Source organism: Haliaeetus leucocephalus, unplaced genomic scaffold, assembly GCF_000737465.1.
Source record: "Haliaeetus leucocephalus isolate CR32 unplaced genomic scaffold, Haliaeetus_leucocephalus-4.0 Scaffold143, whole genome shotgun sequence".
Lineage (NCBI taxonomy): Eukaryota > Metazoa > Chordata > Aves > Accipitriformes > Accipitridae > Haliaeetus > Haliaeetus leucocephalus.
In genome coordinates, this window is record NW_010972579.1 from 1,672,566 (window position 1) to 1,694,925 (window position 22,360).

The window sequence follows — 22,360 nt, forward strand, 5'->3', positions numbered from 1 at the left end:
TGGGGGCGCGCGGCGGGGACGCTCTAGCTGCCCGCCCGCCAGCGCGCTCCATGGTGAGTCTGCCCGGCGCCATCTTGGGCTGGTGACCGGGCGCGCCGGAGAGGGACAAAATGGCCGAGGGCGGCGGAGCTGCGCGTCCCGGGCCCTGCCGCTGCGCCCCCGCCGGCGCTTCTCTGCCCGCCGGCGCTGCCTCGTCCCTGCCCCGACCGTGGCGGGGCACGGACTGTGGTGGGGCTGGGCGGCCGCTGCCAGCTGCCACCGCAGCGCCGGCAGGAGGGCAGGGGGCGGCCGGCTCCGCTCCCCCGTGCCTCCCGCGGCAGCGCTGGGGGTGCACGGCCCTTCAGCCCCCTCCGAGGTCGCAGCCGGGCTGCGGCGGTCTCGGCTGGTGCCGTGGTGCCTCTTCCTCCGTCCCCCAGCCCGGTTAGGTAACGTCTGGGTAGGGAAGGAAAACGCCGACCCGGTAGTAGTCTGAGCCTTTGTTATATTCTCCAAAGCTGCATTGCAATTCGCTTTTGGTGAACTACTTTCTAATTAGAGCTCCGATTTGCTGCTCCTCGCGCTTGCTTGTAAAATATTAACTCTTGAAGCTTCTTGATGTAGTTGCAGCCTTGCATCCAGGTGGCTTGGCCTCTTAATTTAATTTAAATGCGATTGCAGTAGTCGAAGGGTTAAACCTCAAGCTGAACGCTCGCAGTGCTAGGCCAGTATCCTTGCTTTGTGAAACCTACAGTACACGTTCTTTTAAACTGCATAGTTGCTGGAAGATGTTACTGTCTGGATGGAATTTTACTAATATCGCAGTAGATGACCTGCTAAGCTTCACGTTTGTAATGTAAATCTGCAATACAGATTACCTATGGTTGTTTTTTCTTCAGTGAATCAGTCTTGTTTTCCTTTGAGGTCTTTAATTTTTATTAACAACAGACAAGTGCAGTGCAGGGGTCAATACTGTGTTTTGTTTTATTTTTTCAGCATCAGTTTGTAAGATTCTAACTTACTGCAGCATCAGAGGGAGTTGTGGAGGTGATAAGTAGTTTAAATTTTAAACCTTCACTGGAGGTGGCAAAAAAAATGAAAGAGAAAGTCATAGTTCTGAGCACAAAATTGCAGTGTCTTGTAGTGTCTTTCTTCGAATATGGCCATATCTTATTCAGATTCACTGTCATCTTTAATGGTATGAGTGTTTCTACTTCAAGGTAGGTTAGGTTAGAAAAATTTGGTCTTCAGGAAGCTAAAAATAGTAGATGGAAATGAACGATGGAAGATATATCGATGAAAGAATGGACTCGTGCCACCCCCAGTATTATCTTTTCATTGAAGTCTTCATGTCACTGTTACAACTGGTATATTTTTAGTGAGGGAGTATTGCTTCTGACTTGCTCAAGGTGGATTTCTGTGTGTTAGGTTTTTTAAAAAGTTGATTTAATTGCTATTGTGCAAGTTGGACTGAAAAACAGTTTAAGATGGTAGCCTAACTTTACTCAAGTTTGCCAGGATAACCTGCATTGTATTTTCAATCAGAATGAGTGGAAGTATTAAAACTTTTGTAGCAGTCTTTTTGAAACATAATTGTGCAGGGAATGATAGGACAGCAGTTGCTGTCCCACCTACTTTTCTATTTTATCTTTTCTATACTTTTATTAAAAAAAATACATGAATCATGTTCAGGCAATCTTCACCAAGGCTTAAAATGAGTTATGCCTGAACTTTTGTGAATCGTAAATAGGTAAGTTGTATGCAATGTATGTGTTTGTAAAACCAAAAGATAAAACCATAGAGCTACAAGCCTGCTATTTCAGACTAGATCAGGGAGTGGCTTTTCTAATGTGATTGCCAGTGTTATTTATGATATTTTTTGTTTACTTAAGGCTTATATTTTACTGAGTCAATGGCTTTCTACTTTTTCAACCTGGAAGTGCTGAAGTCTCTGCAGAGTAGAGACAGTGTTTGGATAACTAATCTAGCATATGACTTTACAACTGTCTGTTAAGCTGTTCCAAGTCCATGCAGCCAATAAGAATTGTGCTTCTGAAAATGTGTTCCCGCTTTCTCCCTTGTGCTAGTATTTGTACAGTCAGTCAAATCTGGGAATTAAATCAGCTGAAATTTTTTTCTGATTCTGTTTCCAGCTGCATTGGTTTGCAGGCTTGACTTGATTGTGTAGCCATGAGTCCTAATATCAGCATTGGGGATGAAGAAGAAATACCAGGTGCTTTCACAAGCAATGGGACTTGCTATTTCGGCAGCAACACAAACTTAAACTGGTTTATGTCACAGTTTAAAAAGAAAAAAAAAATCCCCAGTCAAATTCTTTTATAGTTTATACTCCATAGTGGGATTGAACTCTGGAAACTTTTTTTAACTGAAGAGACTAAATTATTAAATGCTACCAATACTTCATATACTGTCAGTATGTTGTAATAATTGCCACGTTTTTCCAAGTCACTTTTGTTTTCATTCATTGAAATTGTGCTCGCTGAGGTGCATGTGATTCAGGCATGGAAGGGTTGGAAAGAAGACTAGTTAGAGGAAAAAATAGTCTCATCCTGTGAATTAGTTAATACTGATAGTGATTATTTGGTATGTGTCTGATCAGAAACTGTTTAATATGGTAGTCGGGTTTTTTGGTTTTTTTTTTAATCAGCGTAATTTGAATGGTATAAATGCTCAATTTATAGATCTACTTACAAGGTACTTAACACATATTTTCAAAAATGCTGACTTTACTACTAAGTTGTGGAAGAAAGTCTAAGAAAGCAGTTTCAAAAGCTTAGAAACAATCTGATAGCTTGATGCCACCAAAAGGATAGGTCATTTTCTGTGTTCCTCCTTCATCAGCTGGCACTTGGTCGGACTTCTTGGTGGGTTGATTCAGTACCCTAAGTTGTCAGATAATAGTTTGCTTTTTGCTGATGGATAGTTTCTTGCCAGCTTAGTGCACTGAATGAGCCCACAGGGTCAGCATGAGTGGCAGAGGTGGTGGGAGGAAGCTGGGCTTCCATGCTCATGGTCTGTTAGCTTGATTTTTTTCAAAACACATTCTTGTCTTTTTTTTGGTGGAGTTTGGAAACTGTTGTGGAAAGGGGATGTTCTGCTTTCCCTCTGAGTGGATTTGCAGTCCCGTCCCGTGTCGTCCCCCCCCTCCCCCCCAGCAGTGATCTGATCTGGTGACTCTGTGCTTCAGGGGGAAGAGAGGCAAAAGGTGTTATTTTTCTGTTGGATCAATTGCTAAATTCAGTAGTAGAGAGGTTGAAGGAATGTGAAGATAGCACAATTATACCTTGAATAAACCTGACTGCAGATTTGGGAATGTGTAATGTGAGGCTGCACCCTTCCTTAGGAAAACAAGTGAAAATATGTAAGTTTGTAGGGATTTAGGATTTAAAAAATACTAATAATTTTATTTGCCTGTATCTTACATTAAGTAACTGAAATCTGTAACTTGTATTCCCATGAGGAAAAACTGGTTCTCAGAAGTGCAAAGAACACATGGTCCTCGCTTAAATTACCTTGCAGCTGCTTCTGTCTGGAAACCTTTTCTACCTACTGCCCCCAAAATAATCCTGCTGTTGTGACATTTCCTGCTTATAGAGTAGATGACTGTACTGCATCTTTATGGATATGCTTAGAGGTGTTAAAATAAAAGTATCGTCCCTTCAGTATTACATGTTGGTTTTAATGTGCTTAAAGTATGGAAAGAATAGTTTGGAAACCACAAGCCTAGACTTAAGGGCTTCCACCTGAATTCCAGTAATGCCTGATGAAGGGGAAGAACTGTTGGTAAAGATCAAGGGATCTGGTAGTTTTTAAAATTCACGCTTCACAAACTCAAGGTTAGAAAAAAACCTGGTTATTTAATAGCAAACGCCAGTCTTGATCTGCTTACCAGCAGTGTTTGAATACAGGCAGGATAAAGAAGGTTGTTTCTTCTTCTCTCTTCTGCATGCCATGACAGGAGCCTACTTTGGCATTTAAGAAAAATTTGAAATTCACAAAGTGAAAGAGCAAAAAGTAGAGAAAGAAAATGTATCAAGAACAACAAAACTAGATAGTAGAAACTCTGCAATTTAAATGAGTGGCCTTTGTGACCCTTCAATGAGTGTCAGTATAATGGGGAGTAAATTAAGTTTGGAGTGCTGCAGACTCCTGGTGCTTGAAACTTTGGGTAGGGAGGATTTCCTGGGGGTTGTGGTGGGGAGGGTAACAACTTTGAATTTTAGGGATTACCAGTCCTAGTAATATCTGGAGCAGGCGAGGTGCAATGAATTCCTTTGAGGCCGGAAGTAATAAAGAAGTGACATAATGCTGTAAAATGTATTAGATTGAAGATAAGGGCTTTGAGGAAGGATGATCTGGAAACAAAATGTAGATGTTTAAAAACTGGAAAATGTTGTGAAGTCCAAAGGAGCTTGTTGAAATTAAGCCAGCTGTTTCATTTTCTGATTTAGATATACAGTTGTCTTAAGTTTTTTTCTTCCTAAGTTTCTTCTCAGATCCTAGGTGTCCAGTTTCCACATCAGTCTTAACATAATATACCAAAGATTGTCCAAATAAATGTATTGAATAGGTGAGGACTTGGCTCATTTCCTTATGCAAATACCATTTCTCTACTGATTTCTTGAAAGCTTATTGACTTCTCAAAACTAAAGGATATGGGGTATGTTTATGGGCAAGATCCTCCCTGCTGCTTCCCTCCCATTGTGCATTTCTTGTCCTTTTCAGTATATGGCAGCTTCTGTCTAGCCTGAATCTGTCAGAGAGTTATGTTTCTTGAACAGAAGTATTTTTCCTCAAATCAAGAACAGCCTTAGTTTTGGTTTTTAGCCCTTCTTCAATCTTACTTTGTCTAACCCTTTTTAAAAGAGTTGAAGACTTCTTATGGCTAAATTAATACATTAGCTCAGAACTCATCTCCATGGATTGTTTTCTTTTGAAGGTAGTAGTGGGTTTAGGTTAAATTTGTTATTTGTAATTTAAATTAGTTCTCAGTATTTGCACTGCCCTTTGCAGGGTTAATATATGAGGTGGCTATAGTTCAGAACACCTCTTTAAACATTTTTGCAGAGGAGAATACGGCCTTGACCAACTTTGCATTATTTCTGTTGCTCTTGGTATTGAAAATCTGCTTTCTCCTGCAAGTCATGTCCTGTTCCCCAGTATTGTATGGTAGGCAATTGTAAATAGCTAAACTTTGTTTTAAGTTGAATGGAAGTGGTTTAAGCATGATTAAATTTGGGGTTAGCAAATGAATTTCTGAATGCTTAGTACAAAATGCCCATTAAGTTGAGTGTTCATGTTTAAGAGATGTTACAAAGATACAAGTGATTTTTGAGAAAAATCTGTTACTCCGGTGTCGTTAGTGAGCATTCTTGATCAGAATTGACACAAAATTTAGAATTGTTTATTTTTAGGAAAAAATAGAATTCTGCTGCTTAATTTTAAATTTTCTCTGATATCTTGAAATAGATACCTTCTAGTGTGTTCAAACCAAGTGTTTTAAGCCATGTGACTGAAGTTAAGCATTATACTGATTAAAAAAAATACATATATATATATGTGTATATTGAAAATGGTAATTAGGTTATATCATTACCAAAGAAGATTGCAAGTAAATAATAGAGTAGATGGGGTATTATTCCAGAACAGAGTTTGAGTGTGTTGCACAGAACTGCATTTTTGGTCGGTGGAAAATTATGATTTGGGAGTGTGAAGTCTGCGTATGTAATCACACTTGTGCAGGAAGAGTAGGTTGAGTGTGCTCATACACCTTCAAACTAGGCCTTCTAAACTGCAAGAATGTCCCAAAAAGTAAAATAATTGTAAGTCATTGAAACACCAACCATGTTGTGCTTTCTGCATTCAAAAAGCACATCAGTTAGTCATCTCTGGCTGCAGTAGGGACCTTACTTAAGTCACTTCTTGTTGATTTTGTCAAAGTATGTGGCTGACAGTGCAAAGTATTTTGAGTTTCCTAATGCTAGAATTCATTAGTAGATATTCAGTTGATCCACTGTGCATTTGCTATTAAATACAGGCATAAATAGCAAATTCAGTTACTTAGTACTAAGTTAAACTGAATTGACTGAATCTGTTTATAAAATAGTAGGGCATTTGGTAGATTCAATTCTTGAACTGCATATATAGTAAAAGTCCACAAAACATTTTTTTTCTAGTTTCAGTTTTGGCACTAGATTTTATCCTGGAGTTTTTAAATATTCTTCATCCTGTTCTTTTTCTATTAAGGTTAATGTTGAAGAAGGAAAATGCGGAAGTCGCCATTTGACAAGTTTTATAAATGAGAATTATTTGAAGCTCAGGAATAAGTGAAGCTGAAATTTGAAAAAAAAGAAAGTGAATGCATGCTAATTATCAGACCAGAAGTCCCACTTGTAGAATATTGAGCAATTTGTGTGAAGTGGGGAAGATGAAAGAAGTCAGAATTTGAAACGGAAGAATGAAGAAAAGGAATAAAAATGAAGTTAAGATAAGAAGTAATCTGGAATCTGAAAGCACTACGCTAAGTAATTACTAGTCTGTTTATGTGTCCCTGTATATTTTGCTAAACATGCATGCATTATCTGTTTAATAGCAAAAGTATATGCAGGGTAAAGAAGTGTCTACCAGGGAAAAAAAAAACTTCTTAAAAATCTAGGCAGTTCTAATGCCAACTGCCCGGACACATAGATATGAATTTTTACCATTTATTTCACTGGAGCTTGTTTACAGACCTTAGGTAAACGAGAAATTGTGTACAAATTAGGCTTTCAATATCTGCGTGCAGGAATCCCGTTCTGCTTCCAGAAGCGGAAGTGCTCATGGGTCTGGCAAGTCGGGGAGGCACACCCCTGCAAGATCTCGATCTAAGGAGGATTCCAGGCGTTCCAGGTCAAAATCTAGATCCAGGTCTGAATCCAGGTGAGTTTACTTCTTTTACCTCTTCCTCCTCTTCGCAAGTCAGATGATTATGTCAGAGGTGATCTGAAATCCAGTTTAGCCCAATTCTGTTTCCAGAGATAATTGGTGATCTGTGGACATTGAATCCAAAGGGGGACGTGTGGTTTCAAGATTTGAAAAGCTAAACTATCAAGTTAGATCTTTTTGCAGCTTTTTATAAGAGGTAGTCAGCTGTGTAGGCTTTCTGCTGGTACAGTTTGGAAGTGGTCTGCCTTTTAAGGCATTACATTAGAGTAATGGCCAGTTTCTGAGTGTGAAGCATTAGGAACTCTAGATCTCAGTTCTTCTGTGCATTAAAAGAAATACGTGCATCAGCAGATTTTCCATTTTAGGTCACATGAATGTATTACATTTTCTCACTGGAAGCAATGATATTTCTGGAGTAGTTAACGGTATATTCCATGAAAAAGAAACAGTAGAGATAAATGTGAATTTCAACAGACATCTCTGACCTTTTAAATATATATTAATTTAACTTGAAAATTAACAGGCTGGAAAGCTTTAAAGATTAGACAGCTTTCCAAGCTCTCAAAAAAAGTTGCGGAGAAAGTAGCTTGCTTATTTTTGTTACATGGCAACATGAATGTACAGTATGAAAATGCTTTTTGCACTGTATTACCTATCTGTCCTTATACTCATCTGCTAAATATGCTGTGCGCAGTGACAGAATTCCTGTTGAAACTGTTAACGGACATAACTGAGACATAAAATATGCTGGCAGTCCAGATATAAGACTATGAACGTCACTGCTAGCCACTTTACATGACACACCTGGTATATGCTATGTAAGAGGTACATATTTAATAAAGAATGAATAGAAGGGCAAAACCTGTACATGGGTGAATAATGTTATTTTCTAAAGAGTCTAGATAATTGAGTGCTAATTACAGAAATGAATATGTTGATAGTTTTACTCATTCGTAAGCATTTGGGTTAAAAAAAACTTGGGTTTCAGCAGTGGGGTTTTCAGTTGAGCTGTTCACAATACACTTTTTATGTATATAAGCAATGAATTAGGCCTGCCAAAGCCTGGGGGTCAGGCTGAAGGAAGGATGACAATGCTGGAAGATACTGTGCTATTAGTGATCACCCAGGACAGAAAACACTATCAAATACTGTGTTTAGATCTCCTTGCACGATCAAAGTGATCAGTTTGAAAGGCTTTTGTGAGAAGGAAAATACATGGGAAATTTTGACAGTAAAGGAGTGAGCTTGTCTCTTCTGTGTACTTCAGGCATAGTCACAAGTGTCAAATCATGCACTTGGTAATCCCTGTAGTGCAAAAGCAAGTATGTAAAATTAAATTAATAAATACTTGGTAGAGTAATATTGCGTTATATAGTATGAAGTCAGTGACCTCTGGAGTTGCTAGCAGTGAGAGATTCATAGGACAGCTCAGGAAGGGTACAGTCCAAAATCCTGTTCAAGGCAGTCAGCTGTAGGCTCAGGCCATGTTCTCAGGGGTTTATCCAGTTGGGTTTTGAAGACCTCAGAGGATGGAGACAGCACACCACCTTTGGGGAACATTGTAATTTTAAAATAACAAGCAAGTCAGGACCCAGCCCAGCATGTCCTTCTGCACCTTAATCCATAAACCCTAGGGATTCCATATTCTTGCACCATGTTTCTCACTTGCAGAATAACCATAATACTGTGTAAGAACGCAATTATAAATTGTATAAAAAGCTGGAAGAAGCAAATGCAAGATCTAGAATTTACGAGAAACCTGGCAAACCATTCACTCTTATAAGAAATCACCCTTTAAATAATACCCTGGGAAGTGACTTTTTGATGTACAAAAGTAGAAGCTTATGACTCCCATGGCTTCCTGAGCATTTAACAGCTGTCTTGAAAATGCCTATGGCTGGAAATACTTGAAGTATATTGCAGAGTTAGAGTTGTTCATTAGCAGATTTCTGGCACAATTGTGTCAAGGCACATATTTAGAACCAACATACTTATATCTGTTTTCAGTGCCGTCATGCGTTTGGATGTGATCATGAGCAGGTCATCTAACTGGCTCTCACCAGAGAAATAACATTGTGAGACCTTTCATATTTCTTGGCAGTTTGTTGCAAATGTATTTTTGAGTTACCAGCTTTATAAATTAAACTTTGATTTGGGAACAAATCTGTGTCCTGGCGTATTTATCAGTTGGGGTGTGGATGTACTTGATTTAAGAATCTGCTTTTATTGAAGTTTTCATCATCAGCATAGCAAGCTTGTTATCTTTGGCTGACTCTGAAGTCTAAACAATTCTTAACAAAGGAATAGGATTTTCAACTGCGGTGACTTTGCAGCAAAGGAGAATGGCAGTATGACATTTAAGGCAGCAATATGAGCAGTGCCTATTTAAAATAAGCCTTGTTCTCTCACATAATGGATTGCTTGGTGTGGAAATGTCCTGCTCTTGTTCAGTGTAATGGGTGCATTCTGTTACCTGGAACCATCAATTCTGTGTTTACCTTCAGTTTTTCTCTATGTCAGTGGTTGAAATGTGGCTGTATGCATGTGTTGAACTTCTTTTTTTTTTACTTATTATTATTATTTCTGTCTGTCTTTACTGTCTTCCCCACCTCAGGGAAGTTATCTTTTTTTTTAAACTTTCTGTTGCCAAAAATAATTTATTCTTTCTATATACATAGTTAGAAGTATCGTAATGGGACATGCTGAAGTAATTTCTCCTGGACATGTATACATGTTTCAAGTTGAGGAGGACAGAACTTAGCTGGCTCATGTCTGATGAGGTTGAAGGCGTTTTTGTTTTTGTTTTTTTTTTTAAGGATGCCTGTGATGTACAGAGTGTATATTGTGCAGTTTGGCTGTCTGGTGACACTTAACCTAGTGAGAAATCCTGACTATGGAAGAAGCTGTTAAATGCTCAGGAGTAAAAAAGGGTTCAGCTTAAGGACTTCACTCCTGCTAGCATAGTGGTGGTATTACTGTGAAACACAGTTGTGCAATGATGGTGGCTTATGGTCTTCGTCAGTACTTACTACCTTGGCTTCCACAGACTAGAGGAAGGACGTTTAAGACCCAAACAAGTCAGAAGATTAACAATTTATGACTAAGAGCCTTTGAATATTAAACTGTTTATTGCACTTCTTAGCCTTGCAGCAATTTTCTTTGTAGTTGTGTGGAATGCAGATTATTCAGTGATGGCCATCAGCAGGCCAAGCTCAGGTGTAATATTCCAGTTTAAGTGCCTGCCCAGCTTTTCAGTAAGGCTGTCTGTGTTGGGCTGAGGGTTTAGTGGAAGGAATTGAAGTGTTTCAGAACCTCATCTCCACAGACCTAGTGCTGTCAGAAAACATTTCTGGAACTGTTCTGAGGAGGCCTGGGCTGAAATTAGTGAGCAGTTGCACCTTTACCTAAACACGCTTGGAGCATGAACCTGTAAACATTGATGAACAACTAATGTTAAGTAACTCTTGAAATACCAGAAGGTAAATAAGCCTACTACAGCTTAATTTCTTCAGTTGTGATAAGGTCTGTTTCAGGGGCATCTGCCAGACTTCTGTGCTTGTAATTATGCAATGTGAAAAAAGTATATTTGCTTTTCAGTGTCACTGAAAGCAGTGCTAGAATAAGCAGAAGTGTGCACCTCCGCAATCGTGCGTGCTTTATGTTGTCATATTTACTCCTGTTCCCTTTCTCTGTTCTTTAAAAGAAAGCCACCCCAGCTATTTTTACTTAAATGTTACTGTAAATGCTGTGAATATTCTAAGCATATACTGTGTCAAACTAGGATAGCCTTGTTAGAGAAAGTTAAAAGCTAACTAAAATGGAAGTTGAGGTTCCTGCTCTGCAGTAGAAATGCTCTGAGAGCATCTACAGTAATGTAATTGTAAAGATTTGGCACACAGTCCTTGAGAATAGTGACTAAATTGATTATAGCTGAATCATGTGGTATTGCAGGTTTTTAGAAAATGGTTATTTGGGCTTTTTGTTTGTGAATATCTGACATATTTTTGAAGGGTGAAAAAAACCAAATGAATGCAACACTGTACCTTTTTCTTTTTTTCCTCAGATCTAGATCAAGGAGGAGTTCCCGTAGACACTACACAAGATCACGCTCTCGTTCCCGCTCTCATAGGAGATCCAGAAGTAGGTCTTACAGTCGGGATTATCGGCGACGACACAGTCACAGCCATTCACCCATGTCTACTCGCAGACGTCATATTGGAAACAGGGTATGTCTGTTACAGAAGTAGATGACTCATACATAGTCCTGAATACATCCTGAAATCACTGAATTAATTCATTGGGGTTTTCCAGAAAAACATTCCGCTTCCCGCTCAGGTCTATTTAAAAGATGATGTTGAGGTTAATTGCCATTTGACTTTTGATAAACCATGGCTCTCCATAAGTTTGCTTAGGATTGTGGGGTGGGGGTGTCTTGTTTTTTAACAGATGCTTTTAGAAGTGCTACCAGTGCAGGCTGTTGTCATTATACCTGCAGTAATAACTGAGTGAATGTATGCAGCGAAGGATGGGGGTAGAATTAGGAGGTAGAAACATTTGTGTTTTTCTTGATTATGAAGCTTGGGAAAATAAAACATTTCATTAAAAGCTGTTTTGATGGTGTCTTTATTAAATGAGCATGCAAACCAGCTTGCTTTTAGCTGCTTTACAGGCTCAGGTGGCTGAGTGTGATGTGGTTTGTGCTGAAGTAGGGGGCAAAAAGAGATAACTAACACAAATGACGATGTGATCCAGGCCTCTGTGTATATGTGTCTCCACATTCAACAGTCACCAGCTAGCCTTTGGAGGGAAAACTTTTAAATACAGTACCTATTATGTGCTGTAACTGTAGTTTGTACAGTACCTTGAGAAATGCAAAGTATTTTTGTGAAAGGAGGCTTGTGTATCTGTAGGTTTGGTTGTAATAGTGTCTATTAGCAAGTTAACCCAACCTGAATCTCAGCAGTATCTTTTTTGTTCTTTTGTCTTGAAGCTCTGAGAGTCACAACTTGTGAAACACCTTGTATTGCAAATAGAAGCAATTTTATTCTAATATCAATCTGTCCCTTCCTTTAGGCAAATCCTGACCCAAACTGTTGTCTTGGTGTGTTTGGATTGAGTCTGTACACCACAGAAAGAGATCTTAGAGAAGTTTTCTCCAAGTATGGTCCAATTGCCGATGTTTCCATTGTGTATGATCAGCAGTCTCGGCGTTCCAGAGGATTTGCATTTGTGTACTTCGAAAACGTTGAGGATGCTAAGGAAGTAGGTTGGGGTACAGAATGTATGACATGTTTGCTGTGTTCTCAGTTGCTGGGATGTATATTCTGTAACAGGACATAGCCTGGGGAAACTCAGGGCCTAAAAAATATTTGGCACCTCACAATAAATGTCAGAGTCTTAGTTCAAAAGATATCTACTGTGTACCAGAGGAGAGAGTGAAGAGGCATGAATACTGGACCCTGTGCAGGCTGAGCTGTTGTGTAATTCACAAAAGCAAACTTCAGGCTAGCCATAGTGCAAACTATGCCAACAGGGAAAAGAAAATGGAAACACAGTCTCTCGTGTTTTAATTATGAGATGAGAGTTCCTTCCTAATGCCACATGTGATCTTGTATTTACTAACAGGTGTGTTCAAAGTGGACCAGACAGCCATTTCAGAGCTCTCTTTAGGAGTGCGAACATGCATTTGGCTGACTTCTAGTGCTTCAGTCTGAAAGGGGCGGGGGGAATCTTTTCTGAAAATAAAAGGCCAGACTGTACATGGCTTCCTGGTGCCTGCAAATGTCCATGGGAAACCCAAAGGGATTTAGTAGATGGAAGCAATGTCAATACAGTGTAACAAATGGTGGGATTTGTGTTTACAAGTGCTACAGAATGAACAGGGAATTGTATACTTGCCAGGTATAGAATTGTACACTCAGGCCAGCCCTTGGAGAGCAGTGTGCTTATGGGCTATAACTAGGCTTATATTCTGCATAAATTCCCCTACTTGAAGACTCTAGTGTCGTCTTTTCCAAATTTGGCATGAAGGCTTCCATGTTAGGTTGGAGTTTTGGATGTAGGTCCTGTTACTTGGCAGAAAAAAACCCAATGGTTTTGGTTTTTTTACTTCAAATTTGCTTATGACTCAGATACTACTATATTCAAGGTTATGGTAGGTTTTGAGGGATGTATTGGAGGAGAAAAAGCTTAACATAACAGTCTTTTATTAACTTCTAAATGCTTTGCTTCATGTTGTGTGTTGGAGTAGTTACATCTCCCTACATAAGCATGTTCAAAGGTTCCTCTTAATCACGTTAGAAACAGAGATACTGAAACAATTGTTAAATCGTGTTCCTTTCAGGCTTTTTATGCAATATAAGTCATGTTTTAAGTGATTACAGAAGCTTAAATCCAGCTGGCCTAGAATGTCTTACTGATTGTGTTAGGTGTTATGTATAAGGAATAAGTGAAACTTAGATGTGCATCCTAACTGAGCTATTTTAGGACTTCTCATAATACTTGAAGCTGTGGTTAGAAACTTGTCTTGCTAATACAGTTCATACCTACAGCTTACTGTATTCTATCACTCCATTTAGGCAAAGGAACGTGCCAATGGAATGGAGCTGGATGGAAGAAGGATCCGGGTAGACTTCTCCATAACAAAAAGACCTCACACACCTACACCGGGAATCTATATGGGAAGACCCACTTAGTAAGTTACCTGTGTGGGATTTTTTCCAAACCAGAATAGGAAACAAACAGAATTCCAAACAGAATTGTAATAATTGTGGGGTTTTTTTAAACTTTTCTGTATCTCCTCTAGGAGACCTGATTCTGTGTGGATTTCCTAGTTTTTATCAGCCTTTTGCATTAATGCACTGTTCTGAAAGCTGTTTCCTTGCTTATGACTTGTGTGCTGTACATTATGTGGATGTTTCAGTACTAGAAACTAAAATACAAAAATCACTGTCGATGCCTAATTACTTTTTTAAAAAAAAAGTCACTTTAACAAGAGCTGTGCTAACACTGATGTGGTTATCTGGCAAAGCTTCTGAAAACTAAAAAACTCAACTGATAAAGGAAGCTCTTCAGAATTAAAAAAAAAAAAAGACTGCATGTGGACAGCCATCAGTAGTAATGCGTATCTTTCCAGCTCTTTAGATAGGAGGGGTTAATTTATGTAGCACTTGTCAGTGTCTGATCTAGGGTCAGCCTGAATTACAGTGAGCAGGAACTGTGTTCCTTAGTTATGCAGCCCAGACATGAGCTATCTAAACATTTAAATAAGTCTACAGTAAGATTTGTTGTTGTTGTTGTTGTCCTCTGTACCTTCAAATATTAATGTCTTTTACAAGCTCAAGTTTTCAAGAGTGGATTAACAAATACTGATTGAGCAGCTGTGTGGTGCATTTTGCCCTATCCATAGAGTACGCTTTTGACTTAAAGTTGCCAAGAATGTAAATTGTTTTCCCAAGTCATTTCCCAGTTATTTTCCCAAGACTTTCAGCTTATGGTACTGGTGGTTATGTAGTTGATGTTGTGTTGAGACTGCAGGTTGGTTTTTTAATTGGAAAGTTCTTCCAAAAGGAGTTTTCAGAGAGTTAAAAGTGAATGAAGAGTTGTCACAGAATGGAATTCCTCATGTGCCTGTGATACCGAAAGGTTAAGAGGTTTCAGACCAAGTAGGGAAGTAGCTGTCTTAAAGTTCAAGCATTTTAAAAAGCAATTATTTAAGTAGTTCTGTTCCATCTGCGCTGATGGGAAAGTAGGAGTGGTTACAATCATTTCAACTGAGAGGATGCAAGGTAATAATGTAACCCAGTTAAAATGGTATATCCTCTATAACTGACTGTATGCCTACTGAAAAGCACTGCAAACAATACTTTATATTTTATTAAATGTAATTTTCTTTCACTACTTGTAGTGGCAGCTCACGACGACGAGATTACTATGACAGAGGGTATGACAGAGGGTATGATGATCGTGACTATTACAGCAGGTCATACAGGTGAGGCAATATTTGTAATATTTGACTCCTTTTAAACTGCTTTCTCATCTACATTTCTACCTATGTAAGTGTTAAGCAGTTCATCCTACATATGTATGCCAAAATATTTTTGCACTCACTGTCATTCTGGAATCTTACTATGAAATCTTTACCAAAATGACTGCTCAGTACAAATCAGACTGGTCAGATTGAGCAATACTTTGTGATGTTTAACCTGTGGCATGAGTTAGTCCATGATATTTCTAATCTGCATTAAGTTTTGAAAAACAATGTATGTTCTCTATATTCTGATTTTAAAAGAATCTTTTGTTGGTTCATCTGTTAGCATTGAAATGGTGGGAATACAGGTGCAGATCTAATATTTGAGTTGATATTACAGTGCCAACTTATCTTTTGAGCATAGTGCAGTAGGCAAAGTGGAAAATCGCAGTGGTCACCAGTATCCCCTACTAGTAATTATGGCACCTCAAATCTTGACAAAAATAAGGAACCAGGGATTGGAACATTACCTGTTCTGTATTGGACATGTGCATTAAAAAAGCTTTTTTTAACATACTCTGTCGGGTTGAAAGAGTGCGTTTTACTTGAAGGACTCATACCTCCTATTTCTGTCTGTCTGCAGTCTAAACTTCTGTGTTTGACAGCATAGTAGTTAGCTAAAAGAGGTGAATATTCAGGTGGCGATATATACATTGTCAGAGGGCTAGTAAAGTTGATACCAACTATGTTTTCAATAGATTTTGTAAGTAATTGGTTTTGGTGACGGAGCAAGTTTGTTTCTGCATTTTCCATTACGACTGCCAAGAAGACTTGTCCCCTGTGAATTTCTGGGACACTATTAAGTTGGACTCAAAGATAAGAGCTCATTTTTTCTGTCTGCAATTACCAAACGTTCCTGTAGTTGCAGAATTCTACAGTAATACTTTCTAAGTGGCTTGCAAAGCTTAAATGCATCAGCAATGGGTGGATTTATGATTGTTCCCTGATGGCAACCATGTATTTATGGAAATAGATGAATTCGACTGCATTGTCACATTATAGGTCAAAGACAAAGGAAATAATAAATTCTGTGACCTTAGCTTTCAGTGTACTCTTCTGTTGCTTTCTAGGTGTAGAAGAAAATAACATCTTTATACTTGTATTGGTAGCTGTATGGTCATTGTTAGTGACTGAGGGCAGTAATTTCCTTCCCCTCGTACTATTTTCAGCCACTTTTTCTCCTTCCCAAGCTGTTGGCATTGCTTCCAATCTGTTTCTCCCCTCCCTGCCTTGCTGTTGTCCCTTAAATCAGCTGCCTTGCTTCTACAGGGCTTCAGTGCTGCTGGGGGCAGGGAGGGCATCAAGGTGCTCTACATCATCACAGTGAACACAGGAGACAAGTGTTCTGCTCACATTTCTGGGAAGCAGTCATTAGGGTACTTCTCTGCCTCTAGCAGTCCATTTCCTTGAAACATCAGTGGTTTGAACATTTTGGAGGACTGTAGCAGCTAAAATCTGAAGTTGATATTGGGCATACAAGAACCAAGATATGTTGGGGTTTACTTTGCCAGGACTTGTATGTAGGCTTTCATATGTGGTATATGGCTCTCTGGCCAAACTTTCAGTTTGTTTCAGAGCACAAGGTACAAAAACTTGCTTGGGATACTTAACATAGCCTCGTCTCACTTACTATACTAAAAGTAATTAACTGAAATCTAGTGGGTAAATTAACTGAAGCAGCTCGCCAAAGTGTTGGGGAACAGAAAAGACTTGCAACATAGCCTGCTAAGCAATCTGTTAAGTGGTGTTTCTAGCTTGCTTCTCCCACTTTCTATTTTTTTGTATGGGGTTCTGATGTAAACCTATAAAAATGGCAAAGGTACCTAAGGACCAGTAGAAGATGTGGGGCTATGCAGTGTTTGGTGGGAGTTTTACACCATTGGTCTGTCTTCTTGCACTTCTTCATAGTACAGATTTTCTTATTCTTTCATAAAGGGTCGGTCAGGGTGTACTGGTTGTCCTTGAAATCTGTTGTTTGCTGCTTGCATGTTCTTAAAATGTAGTTTATTCCTTGTTTAGATTGTGGCATGACCCTAAGTCTTCAGTGCTCAAGTGTTACCTTTTTCATTCCTGATAGCAAACAGTGGCTGAGATGTTTGTAAAACATTATCAGAAGTTGTAACTACTCAGTTCTGGGTGCATGCTAGTGAGAATAGTTGCAGACTGTGGTAGTGACTGAACATAAAAGAAGAGTACATGCATTAGACGAGGAAGAGCAGACTAGTAAGACGTGATGTGAGAAGATGGACTACTTCAGTTAGTGTACTAGTCTGAGTGTAGCTTTATCAGAATTCATGGCCATGCTTCAGTCCAGGTCTTTGAGACAGTTATGTGATGCGTGATGTTCTGACCTTCCTACACGCTCTCCCATCCTGTGTTTGTTGTGAACTAGGGCTTTGGGGTGGAAATACTCAGAATATTGACAATTCCCATCTTAAAAAAGGGGGGGGGGGGGGCCGGGACAAAAAAAAAAAAAAAAAGCACAACAACAAAAAAAAACCCCACCCCAATGTTTTAAAGCTCACTGCAGAACCTTTATAATGTCCTTCCATAGCAGATACTGAAAGATTGAAAGTAAGCCATAAATGGTTTGTGTGTGGCTACTTTTAAAATAGCATGGTCTGCCCAGGTTAGGTACCTACTTTCGCATCCTACAGGCATTGGTCGTTTGAGGGAGAGAGAATAGTGTTGTGTATGTCACAAGCACTTCCTTGAGGAAGGGAAGGATAGAATTGTTAAAGATGCAGTATAGCATTGCATACTACTACTCCACCCTAGAACACCAATTGGTAACAATTTTGTGTTTTTCCCTTCCTTGCCCTCTGTGCTATGAAGCCTTAAGGGAAATACAATTTCAGATGGGAATTGTCATGTTAATTCTCCTCATTGCCATGGGATGCTTAATCTTGTCTGGAAGAGTTATCTGTAAACTGAAGAATAACCTTAAAAAAACTTAACTTGCACACTGGCTATCTACCAAATGGAGAAGACTTTAAAAAAAAAAAATTAAAAGGGAGACCTGCTGATTGAAAGTGTGGTGTTTAGGGGTTCTTTGTCCTTCATGTGATTTATGGCCTTTTTTGAGTTGCTGTGAGGCATCTGTGGCAGTGACTGTTCCGTAATCCAAACTTGATTTAGTCTCCTCCTGGTAATGCTTTGCTGTATCTAAATCTGTGGAGGTACCAGCCCAACCACTTAATATTGTTACATACTATCATGTATTGTTTCAGTTCTAGGCAGCTCCTGTAAAAGGAAAAGCTGTACCTCAAATTCTTAAATGCCCTCGTTTAAACATGATTGTGAAGTGTTAAAATGTAAGGGGGTGGTTTTTTTCTCTGCATCCACCTTGGAATCCACTTTTTCCTCAGGACAGTGAATTGATCATGCTAATTTAAAAATAAATAAGTAAAATTGCTTGCCTCGAGTGGGTAAGCATCTGAGAACAGAAATGGCCTTAGAAGTGAAGGCTATGTACCGATCTTAAACTGCTGCTTGTTGGAGAGTATGACATTGTAAAATACAATGTTGGTCAGCTGGAACATGAGTCCTCTTTAACTGCTCCTTGACACCAAGTTTAGCCAACTCATTCCACGAATACCTAAAAATGAATATAATGGAAGTAATTCAGCATTATCCAGTGTAGGAACCAATGTTTTCCTGTCTTTACATAATTTTCTTGTGCTTGATGATGCTTTTTGCTTGTACAATGAACTTTTGTGTTTATTTTTAAAATTTTCAAAAGTCATTCTGCTTTTGTATTCACAGAGGAGGTGGTGGCGGAGGAGGAGGAGGATGGAGAGCTGTTCAAGACAGGGATCAGTTTTACAGGTATGATAGGAAAGCTTTCAGTGTCCGGTCAACAGTGGAAATATTCTTACACGTATGTTTTGAGTATTCTATGAATGAACTCTAGGATATCTTTAAACACATTAACAGAAACTGAGTGGATGCTGAGTACTTGCAGCTCTTCAGTGAGCAGGGCAATTAATTTCAAAGGTTAGTATAGGGACAGGGTAGTGCAGCTTTGTGCAGGAAAAACTTGTGATTTATGCCAAGAAGTTAATGTCCTGAATGGTTGGGGATTTTTTATTTTATTTTATTAGGAGATTAGTGGAACTAGGCAATGAAATGCAAAACTTGGGAGTGCCTGGATTGGAGGGGTTTGGGAGTGAGGTTGGTTGTAGCAGTGACAGCTGGTCAAATGAGAACTCCTCATTGCAGAACAAATAATTAAGATTAAAAGTTAAGGTGTGATTTGGCTTGCACTGCTTGTTTGGGATGCTCCTGGCTTGAAACGCTAAAATCACATGTAGTCAAATGGTGAATGCAAGAGAGCTTGTATTTCTTCTGTTAGACCAGAGTAATGTTGCTCTGACACGGTAATAAAAAGAGTATTAAGAAAATTCAAATCTTTGCTTTGTTACCCAGTGGAAATGTTGATCAGCTACTTATGTGCTCGTTAGCTTTCCCAAGTACACTCTTGATACCAGGATCGGGTTAGGGGTATCCACGTAAAGTTGCTGCCACTCATCTGTGGCAGGCTCTAATGAAGGGATTGTTTCTGTTGCCCCCTTTCACAGGAGGAGATCACCATCCCCCTATTACAGCCGAGGGGGCTACAGATCTCGATCCAGATCTCGATCCTATTCACCTCGTAAGTAGACTCAGAGCTTGCATATCAGAAGCAAATTTCCACTTTGCTTGAACTTCTTTTGAGCTTTTGTGTCCATAAAGACTGCTTGACTTCAGTGTAGTTTTTTTTTTGAACCACAGTTCCCTTTAATGTTTCATTGAGCAACTGGCAACCTCGAGGACAGAGCAAATATTTAGTCAAAATAAACTAGATAATACCACTTGTTAAAAAGTCTGACGGACTGTTTCTTTCTCTGAAACTCTGTTAAAACAGGATTTTGTAGTACACTGACAGTTTGGGTTACCTCTAGGACAGCAGGGCCGAGTTCCCAAGCCTCGCACATTATAACACTGAAATTAAATTTCCCAACATAACTTGTTAAAGAGATTAACTTCATCCGAGGTCCAAACAGTGCTTTTTTTTCCCCTGAGTTGCTTATTTGCATGGAAGATAAAGCTGCATTTTGATGGCTGAAAGTTAATAAAACACAATAGCATTCCTAGCATACTCCCTTTGTAATGGATACAGGGTGAATGAATAGGTTGTGCTCTCATGTTTATCCTTTGTGTCCAAATGAAAACAAGTGTAACTGCTTTTACTGATACGTAGGGAACAGTTACAATGTGAGTTCTCATTGTGCTGAAACGTCAGCCCTGGGCATATGACAGGAATTGGAGTTTTTCTGCACAAAGGAACTTACTGGCGGAACTGTACTGACTGCTGGACTTTGTCATAGACAAATCGTAAGACTTTCAGATTCATTGCAGACTTGAGGGGTGGCAGTGAATTTAGACAGAACTCTTAAAAATCTGTCAATCCTTAGAAGTCTAATGGTGTATGTATTTTGTTTTTTCTTTCAGGTCGCTATTAAAGCATGACATGTAGAGGAATTTCTAGCTACAGCCTTTGAGTTGAAATTGCAAGTTTGTGGACAATATTTTTATTGTCTCTTCTGTTTAAACAAGTGAACAGTGCCTAGTGAATAGGTGACTTTTACACCTTTTATGAAGACTACTTCTGTGATGTTAAATGCTGTTTCATTCTGCATATTTGTGTAGTTTGGTGCTTTGTTTCAAGTTGTGTTTTGAAAGGAGTATGTTTTGCATGTATTTTTTTAGTCTCAATTTTGACTCCTGAAAGGTTTCTATTGTAAAGACAAACTGTTCAGTTAGTTTTTTCTACTGATTCCAAGGTATTCTGAAGATCAAAACCTGTGTAAAATGCTTTCAAAAAGTGAAAAATAAAATAAAAAGAAGTTTGTTTTTTCTTTTCCTACTTACTTTTGCCAAGTGTAAGTTACAGGTTGAAAAGAGACTACAACACTTATGCTGTGTATTCTCGAATAATGTTTAAAGCCCAGAAGTAAAATTGACCCTAATTTTGTGTTGTTGGGTAGCTGTTCTCTAAATGCAATACCTTCAAGTACGTAAACCCAGTGTGTAGGGAAGTGCCTTTGCAAATTGTGCGGCAGCAGGAGCATGGAGCAAGACTTGCAATAAACTCTTGGTAATGCTGTTGAGCTTTGAGAAGGGTAAGCTGTTAGCAGATATCACCTATAACATGTAGGCCTTTAAATAAGGAGAAGGCTTCAGTGGATGTAGGTGACCATACACTTGGAGAAGGCAATGAAATAACACTTAGACTACTTCGATTTTTCTTATTTCTTCACTGATGATTGTCCTTCTTTTAAAGAGTACGTCTTTATCCCCATGTGCAGCTAAAATGCAATAAAACTCCCAAATGATGCTTTCCTACCAGTGTAGTACCATTTTGCCTGCTCGGATTCATGAAGTTCATATGCCTACAGGAAAATTCTGTGTAAGGTTTGAAGGTACTTGGTCAGACTAGAACTTCCCTCAGCCTCGTATCATAGCTCTGATGGTGACTGTGCATGGAGGACGTAGAAAATGGTGCAAGAGTGGTGAAACGCTAGGCTACATCTGCCACTCTTCTCTGCTTTTGAACTTCCTCTACTTCATTCCCTGCGTAGCAATTTCCACACCTTTTTTGTGGACTGAGAGCAGTTACAGGACCCTGTGGACCTGCAGCCTCTTGACCTTTATTTGATGATTTTCCCTCTTCCTGTATGGTAGTGGAACAGACAGCTGCTCTCTGTGCATTTCTGTGCTATTTCTAATCGGTGGCCTCCGTCATCTCTTGTCTTACTGTAGTTTTCAGATCAAGTTAGATCTTTGTATGGAAGTTTTCAGTAACTTGGTCTGTTCTTTCAGAGAGAGGTGGAAGGGAGGACCAGGATGGCACACAGTATTCCACAAGTTTAGGAACTGTGGGTTTATGTGGTAACATAATGTTAATTTCTTTCTGAGCACCATCTCACACTTGTCCTGCTTTGATTCTCTTAAGTACTTCTGAGCTGGAGGTCTTTATACAGCGACTTCCAAGAGCTCACACCAGAGGATGAATGATCAGGAGCCTGTCCCTGCAGTCTTCCTTTTGTTAGAGAATTTAAAACAAGGTTGTATGAGCTGCTGTGCTGGTACTCGGCTATGAAGTGCCATCAAAGCCATCACAGGTCGGGATTTAAGTGGTAAGCCTGTTTTACCCCCAAATTTTTATTTGGTGGGAACTACTGTAGTAGTCCTGTCCACCTAACAAAGAAACCAGAGGTGATTCCAGGGTAAGAGCTTGCATACTGTCTAAGCTACATCCCATTTCTTTTGGGAACAACCAGTTATTTGCTGTTCCATGAAGGCCAAATTGTACTTAAGGTTCTTCATTAACTACTTCTAATGTCCATTTCTCATTTTTAAAATTGG

The 22,360-nt window shown here is 39.2% G+C and overlaps 1 protein-coding gene across 7 annotated transcripts in view; it reads left to right on the top strand.

Moving 5' to 3' along the window:
- Positions 1-20,841, top strand: part of TRA2B (transformer 2 beta homolog (Drosophila)) — a 21,191-nt gene extending 350 nt beyond the window's left edge. The window contains exons 1-10 of one of the 7 annotated variants that reach the window (XM_010561188.1): positions 310-1,726; positions 6,244-6,521; positions 6,782-6,915; positions 10,985-11,147; positions 11,995-12,183; positions 13,500-13,615; positions 14,828-14,911; positions 18,716-18,778; positions 19,531-19,604; positions 20,444-20,841. In XM_010561188.1, the coding sequence (XP_010559490.1) occupies positions 11,115-11,147; positions 11,995-12,183; positions 13,500-13,615; positions 14,828-14,911; positions 18,716-18,778; positions 19,531-19,604; positions 20,444-20,454 (570 nt within the window). In that variant the 5' untranslated portion in view covers positions 310-1,726; positions 6,244-6,521; positions 6,782-6,915; positions 10,985-11,114 and the 3' untranslated portion in view covers positions 20,455-20,841. Of the gene's footprint in view, positions 1-309; positions 1,727-3,149; positions 6,522-6,781; positions 6,916-10,984; positions 11,148-11,994; positions 12,184-13,499; positions 13,616-14,827; positions 14,912-18,715; positions 18,779-19,530; positions 19,613-20,443 lie in introns of those variants that run through there. The other 6 variants (XM_010561187.1, XM_010561186.1, XM_010561184.1 and 3 more) reach the window with 6 other exon arrangements.
- Positions 20,842-22,360: the final 1,519 nt, after the last annotated feature.